Genomic DNA, 17,613 nt, shown 5'->3' with positions numbered 1-17,613 from the left:
GTCGCCATGGGTTTTTTGATATAATTTCTACGTGTCAATTCGTTTACTATTTTCCATGCTCCTGATATTGTGTCATGAGTTTTATTCATTCTTTCATTACAGTGCCTCCGATTTACTTTTTTAAAAATCATTCTATGAATATTTCCATACAATATTCAGCGCATTTCTTTAATATCCCCTCTTTTATTTTTTGAACGGGTCAACTAAAAAATTGAAATTTGGGATGATGGAATTAATGCATCAATACTTTATTTTGAATTGAAATTGACAGATGAGACTTTCAATACGGCGACTGGGCGCCATCTGGGAAAAAATTATATGTAAAGGAGGTCTTGTGACACATCATTTTGAAGCTCCTGACGAATACTTCACAACCCCAGGATATGAAGTTAATATCTTCACCTACTACAAAATGGCGGAACATTTAATAATTTTCTGAAGACAAACACATTGACATAGATAAATCTAGAAATAATCTATTTTATCTGCCATATGACAATTCCTACAACCCGATAAGGTTTGTTAGGTTATTTTTTGTTTATAAAAACGACATGTCAGTACGACAATGAACATCATTGTTCAGTTAGAATATTCTCATTTAGTTTTCGGTTTTACTAGTAGAAAGGTACCACTTCCACAATCTCTAAAATGGTCAATTCTCGTCCATTGGAAGAAAAAAATTGAAGCGATTTTCATTTACGGTGTGACGCGTAACTTTCACCAGACCGAAAGGATTTTGAATGAACGTTTTCCGAATCGTCCTATCTGTAGAAAATATTTGAGGGAACTTGTATCCAAATTTACAACTATATACCGGTAGTATACATAAGAAAAAGCCCCCAGGTCATCCGTCCTTTTCGGAAGAATAGCAAGTTGAAATAATTGGTGAGATGGTAGTAGATACTACTGTATGGAGACTTTTGAAGAGGAATAGGTATCATCCATACAAAATTAAAATGGTACACCAATTAACTCAAGATGACCCTGATCGAAGAACAGAATTCTGCGAAATCATGACGGAAACCATTGCAAGGCATCCTACCTATATTCACAACATTTGTTTAAATGGCAATGTTCAAAGACAAAATTGCCGTTATTGAAGTGACACCAACCCGCACGTTTTCCGGGAAAGACATACCCAATATCCAGAAAAAATTAACGATCGGGCAGAAATATTCGGAAACCATATTGTAGGACCTCTATTTATTGATCAAAATTCAACAGGGGAACTGTATTTGAATATGCTGGAAACTACTGTTGACATTCTCATCACTGAAACAGTCGAAGCGAATCCTAATGAATTCGATATGGATATTATATTCCAACAAGATGGAGTACCACTACATCACTCCAGACAAGTGAGAAACTATTTGGATACTATTTTTCCCGGTCGTTGGACTGGCCGTCGAGGTCCTATAGAATGGCCAGCCCGTTCGCCAGATCTGACACCTTTGGGATTTTTATGGGGCTATTTGAAGCAAACGGTGTACGAAATTGAATCTGCATCAATATTGGATATACGGCAGAGTATAATAAATATTTGTAGAGATATTGACGTTACTGTGTTCGAAAATGTTCGGCGTGAAATATTGGATAGGCTGTTCATATATCAATATGTTCAAGGCAACTATTTCGAGCATCTTCTGAACTGACCTCAAGCTTATTACCCCATATTATGTAGTTGAATGTTGATGTATTCAGTCAATTAATCAAAGTTCCGGCATTTTGTAGTAGTTGAAGATATTGATATTATGTTCAGTATCCTCAAAAAGATGTGTCACAAGACATCCTATTTTCATTTTTTCCAGATGGCGCCCAGTCGCCATCTTGAAAGTTTCATCTGTCAATTTCATTTCAAAATAAAGTATTCATGTATTAATTTTGTTATCCCAAATTTCAATTTATCAGTTGACCCGATCAAAAAATAAAAGGGAGGGGACATTAAAGAAATGCACTTTATAAGGAATATAACGAATTGTCAACCTGTCAAAGCCAAAACGAATATTTTTTGAATAATTGATGTATTTTTAATAACATATAACTACATCGATGATGATTTATGATAAAATGTTTTGAAAAAAAAGTATAGGTTTTGAAAAATATTGTTTAAATAAAAATGAAAATTTGAATATTTATGGATTTGTGCTTGGGAAAAGTGGTTTCGTGTGGCACCCATGGTCATCTGTATGTTCGACGTGAATTAAACTCTTAAATGAAAATGAATGCTTGTACTTACGTCTTGAGCCCCCGAACCGCTCATTAATTGGGCCATGCTTGCCTCAGCCTGGCTCATGATTTCGTCATGTTGACTTCCATCTGCCCAGCCATCTTTACCATCTCCGATCATCAAACCGTAGTCATGCTTCTTGAGAATACCCTTCTTCTCAGGAAGTTTGAGATTGTTGTGTTGGAGGTCTATAAACGAGACAGATTCTTCTTCACCTTTATGGAATGAAACTAAGGTCAATTCTGTTATTGTTGGGAGTGTTTGCATTTGTGAAAACTCTATCCAGTTGGAAATGATTGACTTGTTTTCAAATTTCGAGAGACCTCTGATTGTGATTCATTGATGATTTATTACATGAAAAATGAAATTTTCTGATTATATGCTCTTTTACGAAAATATACCTGATCAGAATGAAAATTAAAAGTGATCAGTGTTACACGACCGAACAAGTTATTTTATAGTGAAACAATTTTTGCGGGTTTCTGAACTGTTTAGCGAAAATCTCACAAAAATTGTTACTTGAATCATTGATTTTTACCAAGTATCGATCAATAACATACTGTTATTATATTTCAGTGTCGAATATGTGCTTGTGTATCCTCTGAATAACTTTAAAAAATCTTCTGCATAGGGATAAAAACATATACTTTCCCAATGAATGAAAAATATCTTTTTTTTTCGGTATCAATGACATCGACTGCTTTGGAAATTACCAAATTGAAAATCACTGCCCAATTATCTTATTTTGTAAAAAAACTACTGATATATCTATTGTAATATGATGTAATATGAAATTTCCTTAAGTTAACAATACCGCTTCGTCCGAACCTGACTAGCGGAGGAGTATTTCAGTAACCAATTACAGTAGTACTGAGAAATAAATGAGCCCAAAAATAGTATGGTAGATTTTTGACACCAGAAACCACCAAACAATTTTAAATGAATCACAATTAGTGAATCAACCAGACAGATCCTACTCATCCGTAGTTACCCAACAAAACTCCAAATTTTGAAGCGATTGAAGCGTTAGCCAAATCTGGACATACTCCTATTCTGAGATGAACAGAATTATTATTTATTTGAAATATCTGTAGATAGCGCAATAATAGAATATCCATCGGGTAATCCTACAAAAAATTTCATAGGACTCAACTTGTTTGGTATGAACGGTATTGTGGTCGTCGTAAGTTCCAAAAACGGACATCAACTGTTCAATACGTTTTCTGCAGGACTTCAAAACGAAGGGCTCCGAAGGTTTGATTTGTAAAGAAATAGTATACATGGAATGCATGCTGATGAATCGATTAATATCTTTTGTATACTTTCCGGCAATGCTAAGGGGATTGACATTCTCGAGAAAGTCCTTTATAGATCACGTCCTTTATCCATCACGTTCTAGCCTAACAAAGGAACCAGATAAACACTTTCGGTAGGAAAATGAAATTTCTGCGATCACTTTTTCACAGGAAGTAAAAATTTCAGAAATTCGTAGCCCATAGGCAGAAACGAATAAACAGGAAAGTAATCCAAGTTTTCATAACTTCCACACACCCGAACTGAAAATTTTGAAGAAATATTGTCAAAGCTCATCATGGAAAAATTTGAATTCTCTCGTGGAAGAACAGGTTTCGCCATCTATAAAGGACTTTTTCGAGAATGTTTATGTAAATCCCCTTAGCATTGCCGAAAAGTATACAAAAGATATTAATGGATTTATCAGCATGCATTCCGAGTAAACTCTTTCTTTACAAATCAAACCTTCGGATCCCTTCGTTTTGAAGTCCTGCAGAAAACTTATTGAACAGTTGATGTCCGTATTTGGAACTTATGACGGCCAAAATAACATTCATGCCAGAAAAGTTGAGTCCTATGAAATTTGTTGTAGAATTACCCGATGCATATTCTATTATTGCACTACAGATATTATTTCGAATAAATGAACAATTGGATTTCCTTATATTTCAGCAAGAACTCACAAATTACTCATTTTTGAGTATTTTGGGTTCGCGTTTCAAATCTTGCGCAGAAAATGCGCAGTTTCACACATCTGTGAAGATGATCATCAAGTTACAAATCTCAATCATACGTTAGTTGTAGAAACTGCTAAATGGGGTGAAAGGTAACATTCATTATTAATATAACACATAACTTTTATATTCGAATTGAAATGCGCATCAGAAATAAGGAAGGAAGGAATGTAGCAATTCTAATATACGGTTATATAATGACAGTTGGAATGATTGAACAATGTTTCTAGCCATCTTTATGACTAGAAATATGAAGTACAAGAGTGTATACTTACATAACCATTTATTATCATACGATTAGTAGAAAATACAGTAGCAGAATGACGCGATTTACCTGAAAGTCCTTGGTCATCTTCACTAGCAGATCCAACTCCAACACGTTTTAGTTGTTGCAGCTTGTGTTCTCTGAAACACAGACATAATGATTGTATGATTTTTTTCTATTACTTGGTACGGAAAATAATTCACGTTTCCAGGAAAAGAAACGCTGCTGGCAAATGTCTGAGAGAAGACAAAGATCAACAATAGCAGAAAAAAGAAGCGCAGAAAAAAAAACAAAATTAACAGCCTTGAATATGTGTACCGAGGTCAATTGAAATAAAATGGATCCTGGTAAAAAAAGAAATAGGAACAAGAAATTATTCAGTCGATGGATGCCACAACCGGAGGAGTTTGATCTAGCAAGTTTCCGAATATGATGCAGTTGTTTTCTCGACTTAGTAGGATTCCCTCTGACCTACTATATTGCAAATGGGAGAGCCTATACGGGACAACAATGGGTAACCAATTGCACAAGGAATGTGCCAAACTTACTCCAGGAGTCATCGTGTGGTTATACTAACCTTGAAGGGGTTTTCCACAGCTACAGTCTTTACTTGATGAATAAGAGAAAAAATAATTGGTTTCTCGCATTCAGCCGACTCCAACAGGAATAAATCATTAGGCATCCACTGTGAGGAATAGAGATTTGCGACTTTTCTATTGCTGTATGAACTATGATGCAGTTGAAGGGAGCAATCAGCTTGGTCAACGCTACGACGCAATAGCGATGGGAAGCGAAATGAAATATTTGTAAAGTGATATTGAGTATTCGTATACTTATTTTTTATTTAATTCAATCCGCATCAATCACATAGGGCTATTAGCCGCGGTACATATGAGATACAATTTATATCAGTATATATTGAATTGAATTAAATACACGGAAACGTTTGAAATATTTATATTATTCCATTCGCTATTTAGGGCGGTGATTATGTTTCCGGTTAGATTCAGACCGGAGATATAACTACCAGCCTCCGAAGCAAATGGATATTTGCATACTTCATAGTATTGGAAATTATTATAATTTATAAGTCGATGTTAATGATTCAATTGTAAAACTCTGACCTCAAAAAATAGTACAATTTGCTTACGGTCAAGTCTTTGATTTGACCATAATAAATGTTCAAAATAAATATTCATTATGGTGATTCACTGAAGTTGTCAAAAGCACATAAAAATGCTTGATATGACATTGATTTATGAGGATTGAATCTCAGCAAAAATTCAAATTCAAATTGAACAGGGTCAATTTTGGTAAACTCGGTTGATAGTTGTATTTAATGGAACAGGAAACATTTCAGATGGAGATACATTTTTGTATAATTATATGTTACGGGGGTAATTCCAATGCTAGGTTACTATTATTTCAATATGAACCTTCATCTACAATGAGATGAAAATGATATTATAAACACCAGACATTATACTGAATTATTGTTTCTTGACCAAAACCATCCTGATTGTTCAGTGGGCGTGGGAACTCTAAGGGAAAGAAATGATATATAAAATAAAAGGGCGCCACCCGTTCAATACGGTTTTGTGTCGCCAAGAAACTTACTTAAGCGGGAAAGAAATATAATCGACAATTATGAATATAACCGATCATAAATAATCAACAATAAATGTACAATAAAAACTTTGATTTATTTGATATCATTTAACCATTACAAGTTGATAACTCTGGTGGGTATTTGCATTGATCTCACTACATTTCGTTCATATATGAATCTCCAAATATAGCTATAACTGGCTCACTAAATGAAACTCTTATTATTATGGTATTAATCATGGTATTATTGTGGTATTAATCTGGTCTCATATATTCATGTGATGATAAAATTTATATAATTAAGGAAGAGCCTGCACAGGTTTTTTTTGATTTTGCAGTATTGTAGCAGCAATCCCAAGCGGTAGAAATTATAGATAAACAATGGAGAAATACTCGCTTACCGGATGTATCCTCCTTGTTATATTGTAAAAAAAAAATAGACAAAATAGTCCTCACAAATACCGATCCTATGACAATATTTCAGATCATTGCTCGGCAGGACTCGAAGCGTTTTCTTTTTCTACCCAAACAATCTTATTGTCGAGCAATTAATCGAAAGTGATCTGTGGTGCATTCAAGGAAATGGAAAATCCAAAACTCAATATTAGAGGGTTCATTTACTCAATGGTAGGTTTCCAAAAGAAAATGATAAGACAAAATTTCCTCCAGTAGAGTTCAGTGCACAAATCCATAAAAGTAGGAAACTTCAGGATTGGCATTAATTGGAGTATCAAACTAATTCCTATATGATGATTTATATCTTCAATAATCCTCAAATCGACAAAACTTCATAACAATACCAAGTCGCTGATCTTCAGTACACTCACTTATTAACTGAATGTCCTATTTTCACCGTGCACCAAGAATTCTAAAATTCGTGGGACTAGTGATCAACAAACCTATTTAAAAAAACTCAATATTCTATGGAAGGATTGGATAGGACGAGAGACAACCCTTGACAGTTTCTGTCTTTGTTGAATTCACACCTCTCATTCGAAGGAATAGAATAAGCGTAGCGCGGACATAGATTGTATTCGATGGTTCGCACGGAAACTAATGAATGATATACAGGTAGATTTATAATTATATTTTTGAAGGGAGAATTATTGAATGGTAATTTCATTAACTTTAGTTACCAATGTGAGGAAATAAGTTGCTTATTATTAGGAATTTACCTATAATAAGACTACTGGGAAAATGAACTGAATCATTACTTAGAATGAAAAAAGGTTTTTTTTGTGACCTGAGAGGAAAGTGTGGGTTGAAGAAGGTTTGTGAATAGTTTTCTCCCAGTTAACAAGTTTGTAAAGAAAAATAAAAAATATTGAGATGTAAAACCAAGTATAACATTCCGTCATCTTCTGTCTTTTTCATCATAATGATAATAACCACTATTGAGCACAACCATCTGACTTCTGTTAGGTGACATGCATTATAAGGATGGTAATGTATCAATTTTCGTGATCCTATGCTGTTATTTTGATTTAACGGTACTCAGATGACAATTGAAAAGTTAATGTTAACAGTCTCCGTCCGTTAAGATTTTTTAACGGTTGGCGGCCGTTAAGAAATCACTTGTTCAAATATTTTTTTCAAAACTTTATTCTGCCTACAACGACAATAATTATAATAATACCAACTATTTATAAATTTGAAGAGTAATTTGACAACTGCTATTATTTGAAATTTCTGTTCCATCGATGAGAGATGGAATATAGCACCAGTATTTGAACTTGTTGTCGGTGTGGCCTCATTACTATAACATAGTTGTCTCATTATCTTCATTCCCTTTGAAACTGAATTTTGAATATACGACTCAGCCACCGCAGAGGAGTTTCAACCTCCAAGTTCTTTTCCCGATAGAAGATCGCCACCATTTTCTACAAATATAGTAACCGAGGTTTTTATATCCACAACGTAAGTCCTTCCACCATTTTCACAATGGAGAAGGAAACTCCACAACGAATTGCCATTCTTAGACGTATTGATGAAGAGAACCGACACTAAATGGGAAACATCTGTATATCGAAAACCCATTCACACAGGACAGTATGTGAACCAGGAATCCAACTACCATCAATCGACTAAGAGAGGAATCATCAAGACTCTACTAGACCGTGCTTTTGGACTCTGTAATACAAAGGTGGAACAGGCTTTACCTAGAAGACAGGAAGAGAATCCGTCACAACCAGTACTTGTACTTCCCTACATCACGGGATTGTCGGAAAGGATAAGAAGAATTGGGTCTAAGTATAACAACAGAACCTGTTTCAGATGTGGGAACACTATCCGTAGCAGCCTCACGAAAACTAGGTCACCAAACGCGGACTGCGATTCCAAGAATTGCATTTACCGGATACCCTGCGAGTGCGAAGAATCATATATCGGTGAAACTAAGAGGCCATAGGAAGTTTGCATTGCTGAGCACAAGAAACACACACAGCGAGAAGAAACCAGCAAATCAGGAATAGCAATAGCAATAGTTTGGACTCATTAACATAACATCAAGTGGGCTCAAGCTGAAATCATCCACAAGAAGGAACACTGGTTTAGGAGAAAATTCAGAGAAGCCACATATATGTTGTCCAACAACACATCTAGTCAAGCTGGCGTAGAGATACGCAACATATGGAAACCTCTAATCAAGCGGAACACGACCAACTCCCGCCAAACGGTCAGCTTTCGCTAAAACGAAGCGGAAGGAGGGAAGAGGAGATGGGTGAAAGCACTCGAGTGACCTATAAATAGTCAGATCTCTGAGAAATGAGTCCAGTTATCACCTGAAGACGATTGTGGATACTTATAATCGAAACGTCGTGAATTAATTTGGTTTGGAATATTTTAATTTATTCTTCCGGGGATTCCAAATCAATTTATATAATTCTATGGACAATGGAAGTCCGAACTAATGAAATGCATCATGAAACATTGTCAACCACCTTCAAACATACATAGTTACCAAGGATCTGCGAAACTAGTGTCCTGTGTAGAGCTGAGAATTTCCCAATTTTGAGAATGCTGCAATTTTTTTGAAACAGCTCCAATAGTATGAATGCTCACACATGTACATAATTATCACTCCTATAACCAATGAAAGATTTCCAGATTTGCAAATTTCCAAATTTGGAAGTCGCAAATCTACTTACTTTTGGTATGAACCATATGCATCAAAAGAATGTCCCTCGTTGGGAATGACGAATATCCTTCCTTTTTGTATTTAGTATACCTCAATGTAACCAAAATCTGGTACTGAAAATACCGCCAAAAATAAACCTCAAATGTTCCTTTCGTAGGCAATAATACATCTTCATTGACCACCTTTGCATTCTTGCTTTTACGCCACTATTTAAAATTTTCATATTCTTTTTGATATCGTTGTTGAGATATTTTCGGTAGTAAATCAACCAGTAAATCAGATTCCAGTAAATCAGATTCTCCCAATATTTCTAAAGAATTTTGATTTTGTTCTTCAATTTCATCCACGGTCGTTGTTAAAGCGAACTCGCGAACACAAAAAACTGACGTTGTTTATAATATTGTTAGGCTGTTCCATGACAACACGATGTTGGGGTTTTCCTGTAGAATTACGAGGTACGTGGTTCTTTCTTTCCTCGAAATCAAAATGTAATTTTTCAGCAGGATTACGAAAAGTCTTGAAACGACACACGGCCGATACGCAAATAACGGATTCGGTTGTTATAATCCTCGGCTGTGCCTCGGTTACAATATTCAACCTCATCCGTTATTTGCTACATATCGACCTTGTTACGTTAATAACTATTCCAGTGAACGAGAATTCGAAGAATTTCCATTAACCCTAGATTACGATCAATGCATCTTGAACGAGGTAAATAGATAAATGTGAAAGTTAATACTTGTATACTTGTATTTAAATTTTGGTTGAAGTTGTTAAAGTTGAGTAGGTTACTGTTATTGAGAACTTATAAACATTAGAATACTTACTGATAATGTGATGGCCCTCCTGATCCCATATGATTTGATGGCCGGAATAACACTCTCTGGGAATCAGCTCGACTAATACAAAATTGAAATTGATTAGTAAGTAAAATACAATCGAATGAAATGTACAAAGATTATAATCCAACGTCCTCTACCTCATTGTAGCCATTGAAACATGCTTGCTACAATGACGGTATATTTGAATTGGATTGTTAACGAACTTGAAAATTAATTGCAAGATTCGATTTCTATTGGTAACAACCTACGATCCTGTCTAGCTCAGCTCGTATAACTTGCTTTATTATTGTTTATCTAACATACTAACGACGAGGCGGAGAGCAAATGCAAAGTTTGTACAAGCAGCGTAACACACTTGTTAATTTAGAACGACTAATAATTCGGATTGAAACAGAAATGTGTTGTGGTAGAGATATACAAATAGGAAACGTATGCTCCTTATACAAGTTTGAACAAAGCGTCGAGTGGTGAATAGTTGGAACCGGAATGAATTACTTTCGAGGATTACCAGAACGTAACTACAATCGATTTTTTATTTTCGTCATAGGTTTTTCTCCACTGTAGAAGCTTTTACCGAATGTTACTGATTATGTTTGGAATAATATGTTGTGATAAGATGAAAGAACTTTCAGCTGAACGAAGTATTCCTTCTCAAACCCCTGACCTTTAAAAGGAAAATTCTGGGTTTAGATTCATAATTTAGCATTGATTATAATTCAAAAGTCGAAATTTCGGATACAAACTTGAGATTCTTACTTTAAAATTGTGAATCTACACTCGCAATTTCAGCTTTGAAGTTATTATTCTCAATGGTTCGACTACAAACTTGAAATTCGTATTTGAATTCATTAATTTGAATCTGATTTTGAACTAATAATTTCGAATTCAAACTCGGACTATATCCTTCAAAATATCTCTTTCGAATATGTCAAAGGATATCTGCATGGATTATAATTAAATCAAATAACACTTAATTCTGAGATTTTCACAGAACAGTTTTACAAAAAAGCAACACGTGTTTCGCTATATAATAGCTTCTTCAGGAGTTGTGATTCACTTTGGAACATTTGGAGTTTTATCCTTAATACCAAATCGTTATTTTTAACACCTCGGCACGTGTTTTAATTACCAAGTGATCATCTTCAAGAGAAAGATTAAACTCTCTTTAATCAGCCGATTCTATCACATGTATTAAGAGATGATCAAAGTTTTTGAAAATTACAGAAAAGTTGCGGCGAAATTGAAAAGAAAATTATGAGAAATACAGTAATTTAAAGTTCACGATGTTGTTTATTGCAAAATTCATGTAAAATTAATGGAATATCAACTCCGTGTTCATTTCATCAATACTTTTCAGATAATGGTGAATATCAATCCAGAGCATTAAAGTGTGGAAATCCAGTAGGCCATAGAAGTACAAATTTTCTTGCTAATTCTATTTTACTAATATTCAACTCCACTACTCTTCACTATTTCATTTTCAACATTTGATCATTTTCTCTATGAACGCCACTTGTCTTACTTGCAAATAGTGTATAGAAAATATGTGTTGCGCTCAGTAAACTGTAGACATTAAAATCTTTCAAAAAATTTAATACTTTTGATATCGATAAATATTATAGATTAAGAGGAAAATAGAGTTTTCCCCTTATTTCACCTCTTTGCAACTTAACATTTTCTTTGTTTTATATGGTTTGGTATTACCTTAACCCAACAAAAATCAGTCCTCATATATTACCAATTCGTAGTGCCACTGTTTTGAAATAGAAAACACAAAGGACCTTGACGAAATATTGTGGAGAAAAAACCTATAACAATCAGAAAACTTTGACATTTCATTCAGTAATAATTGAAACGCGTCAAATAATTGATATACTATTTGCCTTTGCATGCCTTGTTCAAAGGAATATGGCCTTGCATACATTAATTTTTCAAGTTGTTAAACATGTAAAACTGAGCATTGCTTAACAAAGCTCAGACAAACTAATGAGCAAAATGAACATCATGATCTAACGAATCTAATGAAGACGCTTGCATTCATGAAAATAATAAAAAAATGTGCACTCATACGACTCTCGTACAGGGTGAGAAATGGCAGAACTTATTGCGAGCGAGTGGAGTGATTATCATAATGAGTTGAAGGTGTAGCGCTTCGAAAATGAAAAATAAACATAAGATCTTGAAATGCCGGAATAATTATCTTACTATGACTAAAGCAGCTTATTTTCTGACTTTAAGAAGCGAAGCAGTGAAACAATCCACGTTTTTGCTCAATAATAATTATGCAGTCAAGCTGAAACAATTTTGAAATTCTACCTTTTGGAATTATTTTTGATCGAAGGGCAAGACGAGTCACATCCAGTTACATACCTATGGATGAAATTAACGATGTGACATAAGTTTCAAACGATACCATCTATCTGCCTTGGGAAGATGATATCAAACTTATGTCGTGAGATGCTGATCGCAATATTGAAACGTTTAAAGCTACATTGTCCGAGCCAAAAAGCCATTTGCATAACGAGTTTTGAGGTTACGCAAAATTAGCTCTATTATCGTAATTCTACTGACAAAATAAATATATTGAAGTTACCAATTCACATTACAAATATGAATGCCCTCTTAAAAGTAAGGACATCAACGATACATAAAGAAGCGATGATCACTTTGTTCAGAATGAAGAAGGAATAAGTGGTTGAAAGAGTAGGTTTCTTCATTAATTGCAAATATCTCATCTCGGAAAACGTTCAACTTAGAGAACAAAGTTATACCGTATGTTAATGACTAATGGTATATTCTGACTTTTTCCTGTATTTTTTCTGCAACGGGTTCCGAATATTCAAGACTGCATTGATTATTTTTCACTTTCTGGCTTTTTAGGAATGACATACTTTCGATTAATAATGTTTCACTTGGTTTTTTTTCGTCCATGGCGTCACATGGATCACAGCCTAGTCTGAGATTAAAAAAAATATCCTTATTCAAAAACTTTTGTCTGCAACATTTTTTCATCTATTAAAAAAGATCAACAGAAGATCTTGACCTTCCACATTAGCAACCGTACCGTATAGAGTATCTTTGTGAACCATACATTTTTTTACAGCTTCTCCCACTGTACAGCAGATTATTAGCACAATATAGAAAAGTATTTTTCATCGGAAGCAATGTACGGCAGAACTATAAACAGTTTACTTTATTTTGAATATTCAAAATAATAAATAAGTATTTTTTACCACGTCTGTATGATATTTTTTTATCTTTGAAATTGGTTTTTTAGTTCGTTATGAATAAAGACTTTGCTTTCGCTAATATATACAGCGGTTTTTTTAATATGGATAATATTTTCGGCTGAAACAAAAGTTCAGAAGAATTGAAAGAAATACAAAAAAATTGAAATTTCATGATTGACGAATAGAAAAGAGAGTTATTTGATCATTCCGGTACTTTTGACGTATACTGTTCGACATTTTTAGCAGAGTCACGTTGAAATCAGTCGAGTTTCAGGCACACTGTTGCTTAGGTTTAGGTCGAGTCTTTCCTAAATTGACTGAAAGAATTTTTTTAATGGGGTAACTTCCCTAAATCTCCGACCGTTGTAATTCAGTGTCCATTGTGGCATTAGTCGGGAAAGTAGTTGTATTCATACAGGCACCTGATAGATCTCACAATGTAGGAACATTGGGAGAGGTGAATGTTTCGAAATTCCAATTTTAAATTATAATTTTTTCAATTTGAAATGGAATCGCTCCATATCTGCAAATTATTTGAATTTATAGTGATCAATATTGTGAAATATTCAATGTACTTCATCAGTACAGTACAGTAAGGGGGCGAAATTTCTCCTAATGAAAACGCCATCTATGGGATCGAAAGAGAACTCAATCTTCGGATATCAAAGATAAACGATGCTCCCAAGACAGTTTCCCAGATAACAACGGGCCAATTAGCTCAACCCCTTCCTCAAAGCGGCAAAGTGGCAGAACGTGTCATTCTGAAAAGATTAGAGGACCAAACCAACGAACTAGGAATCCTACCAGATGAACAGTTCGGTTTCAGATCAGAACACTCGACAGAGTAGCAAGTCTTGAGGGTAGTAGACTTTGCGACGGAAGGCTTCAACCTCGGCAAAAGATACAACAATGGAGCGATTTTCTTAGACGTATCCAAGGCGTTCGATAGAGTTTGGCATGACGGACTCCTAGCCAAAATGAGTAACTTTGGCTACACGAAACAAATGGTAACTTTAATCGAGTCTTTTCCAGCTGACAGACAATGATGCTGCAGCAACAGGCAGATAGATTTGAGAAATGGGCCAACCTTTGGAAGATCAGTATAAACCCTGACAAAACTCTGACAAGAGTCAGGTGATACTGTTCACCCGGAGGCGGGCACACCCAGAGGCGGGCACACCCAGAATGAAACGTCACCTTCAACGGGCAAGAGATTCCATAGACCAACGAAGCTGGGAGTCACCCCAGACAAAATATCAACGTTCAAGTCTCACGTACGGCAGAGAATAGGAATGGCGAGATCTGCCCGACAAAACCTATTACCAATAATAGGTCCAAAAAGCAATATGGGAATGAAAGTGAAGCTGCTGATGATGAAGAACGTACTATTACCAATAATACTGTATGTCTGAACTGCCTGGGGCCACTGCACAGCGGCATACAGAAAACAGATCCAGTCGTTTATGAACGTGCGTAAGGGCCGCCGTAAACGCTCACTACGTAGATGCATATATGAGACAACACGCAGAAGACGCGTTTGACGACAGAATTCGAGTGCAAGACAATCCAGAGCTACGCGATCTACGCAATACACTAAACAGGGATGACCCCAGATTCCGAAAAAGAGATAATCATAGAAGGCCAACAAAGCAGAACCAACGACCACCTCCAAGAGTCGCTGTCAGGCAGCTCCGGTAAGTATACATTTTTTTTCAACAGATAACAAACACTTCCTTTTCAAGTTCAACGAGAAACACTCGATCGCGATCTCTTTTTTTAAAACAATGGTCTCCGGTTAGTTTTTGGGGACCCCATGCAAGAATTCAGTTAGCAATGTCAAGATGAAACAACACATTAGATCAGAAAGTAAAAGCACCTAGAGGCTGACTTTCGATCAAAGAAGGTCAGATGTAAATCTTGCTGAAGTGCCCATCAGTAAGTTGAGGAACGCTCCAGAGGAGCTGGGGTGGATGGACGAGATGGCATGTTTTGCACACAGTAACCGTGTGGGGAAGATCTCAATTCGGGGCACTCAACTTGGGAGGGCGAATGGGGTGGCCATAGGCAGTCAGATGCGAATCCAAGCTTCGGAATCGACTGTCGACGAGATCTATCCTCTGTCTTTCACTATAGATTTTACTGCAAGGCAACTACACAACGCCTTTATGATCAACACTGACAATAGGTCACGTCAGTTATGCTAGTCTGAACCACAAATGCATTGGTGGACACAACTGTCCACCAACGATACGAAAACGTATCGACAGAGAACTCAATCTTCGAATATCAAAGATGAAGAACGACGCTCCCCAAGGCGATCACTTACAGAATTAAGCTTCAACATCGACCGCCGACAAGATTCGTCCTTTCTTCAAGGCAACTAGTTGTGAATTATAACCGTTGGCGAGCTTCGTTCATCTCTGATATTCGAGAATTGCCGATCCCGTAGACGGCTTCTCTGTAAAGAGATATACCGTCGCTTTCACTCACTTAGACTTGTCCTTCAAGGACAGTTGATTCCAGCAATGCATTTGTGGTTCAACCTAGTACCACTGATGAGACCCATGACGGGTCGAAACCGTGCTGTCTGGTGCTGAAACATGAATGCGTCGTGTTTGGCTGTTTTTAACAATTACTTCATTGGTGCTCTGCTCTGAAAGTGAGCGGTTTCCAAAATATTTGCAAAAAAACGAGAAACCATACGGTTTCCACCAGTTTCTCTCTCTAGAATTTTCACGTAAACGAGATTATTTTTACGTAGCACACTCTCATAACATTTCTTTTTGAATTCCTGAATTGATTTGGTTGTATTTATATGGGAAATTCATTTCGTTACATAATTATAATATTGAATAATGTTACTACTCCAAATGTGAAACAAATTGTCGAATGAGCAGTTATTCACTGTACAAATCTAAAAACTGTCATATTAATATTGATTAATTTTTTAGTGTCGTGAAACATTTCCACCACTAAACCTTCAGATTTAAAAAAAATCTAATTTAACCATATATGAGTAACGTAAAATTCATCATTTCGCAAATACATTTAAAAATTCGTGCTGGGAGATCATCATGAAAAATGAGAATCAAAACTTTATACCACTTTGTATACGAATACAAATATTGTATTCGTTTGGAAAAGTCCGTGTAGGACGAAACTGTAGTAACGTTAGTTATACATACAAAGTGGTATAAAAACATAAGAAACATTCAGAACTATTATTTTCTGTAACTATTGCAAGGTTGCGACCTCGACTTCAGTATCTGTCAGATCTCCCAACCACGTGTATTCAGGTTTTAGACGTAATTCGTCAATTCTGTTAGATGAAAGAGGAATCCATTTTGATACATTTTGAAAGTTTGAGCAATTCGGCTAAATGTTTTCAAGATGGTGTCACTTCAAATTTTACCAGAAGTGGGTATCAGATGTATTACGTTGAATGGAACATCCTGGATGTAATCAAATTATTGAACCCTCATATTCGATACCAAAGTTTGAGTTTTTTATGCATACATGAGTTTTTATCTCAAAAATGGCATTTGCTTGCCCTCAATGTTTGCTATACGAAAGCCTCAATGGTTCAATTGGGGTCCAACACCTCGTTGAGGATCTACATTAATTTTTTATAATATTTTGGTAACTATCGTTACAGGATGTTCAGAATGAAAGCAAGAAAAATGCCAAAAAAACATTTTCTTTATAGAAACTCAGAAATATTAAAGTTTATTTTTTTTAGAATTATGACAGAGATTTACTGAAAATTTTCATTTATTTTTAAAAATTTTATGGAAAATTTATCATTTCAATATATTTTTCCGTAGGGTATGAGTTAATTTAGTATGAAAAATGTTGGGATAAGAGAACCTTTACATTTTTGGTATTTGTTAAAAATGACGTCTTTGAATTTCCAGTCATTTTTTGGATATGGAGAGCTCTTGTTCATGAGTTTGTTAATTCATTTCCCATTTGCGCAGCCATTTTTCTATATCCTCTATGGGATTATTCAATTGCGACACACCAGTGGCAAAATGTATAAGGATAATTAATTAGCAAATTTCAAAAAACTAATCTTCAATAAGAAATCCGACCTGAATTTAATGATAGATGTGCAAAACAAGGTGCAATACGCCATTTTTGATCAAAATGCTTAGATTGAGGTATAGGACAAGTTATGTAAAATCTGTGTAGAGTTTGGTTAGAATTCAAGAATATAATAACATATAGGACATTATACTATGTACTGGATGACTTGTTCATTTCGTGGAGATTCATGAT

At 35.3% G+C, this 17,613-nt stretch overlaps 1 protein-coding gene across 1 annotated transcript in view; it reads right to left on the bottom strand.

The window, feature by feature from the left end:
• Nucleotides 1-17,613, bottom strand: part of mmd (disintegrin and metalloproteinase domain-containing protein mind-meld) — a 389,133-nt gene that overhangs the window by 15,283 nt on the left and 356,237 nt on the right. Inside the window, exons 17-19 of the mRNA XM_074175455.1 lie at nt 10,091-10,162; nt 4,589-4,659; nt 2,237-2,442 (exon numbers count right to left, since the gene is read on the bottom strand). Coding sequence (XP_074031556.1) covers nt 2,237-2,442; nt 4,589-4,659; nt 10,091-10,162 — 349 coding nt within the window. The remainder of the gene's footprint in view (nt 1-2,236; nt 2,443-4,588; nt 4,660-10,090; nt 10,163-17,613) is intronic.

This window comes from Leptinotarsa decemlineata, unplaced genomic scaffold, assembly GCF_025532065.1.
Source record: "Leptinotarsa decemlineata unplaced genomic scaffold, Ldec_3_MD MMD2_tig00001019_RagTag_RagTag, whole genome shotgun sequence".
Taxonomy (NCBI): Eukaryota; Metazoa; Arthropoda; class Insecta; order Coleoptera; family Chrysomelidae; genus Leptinotarsa; species Leptinotarsa decemlineata.
Note: the sequence above shows the minus strand (reverse complement) of the source record. Positions and strands in the feature narration are given on the sequence as shown.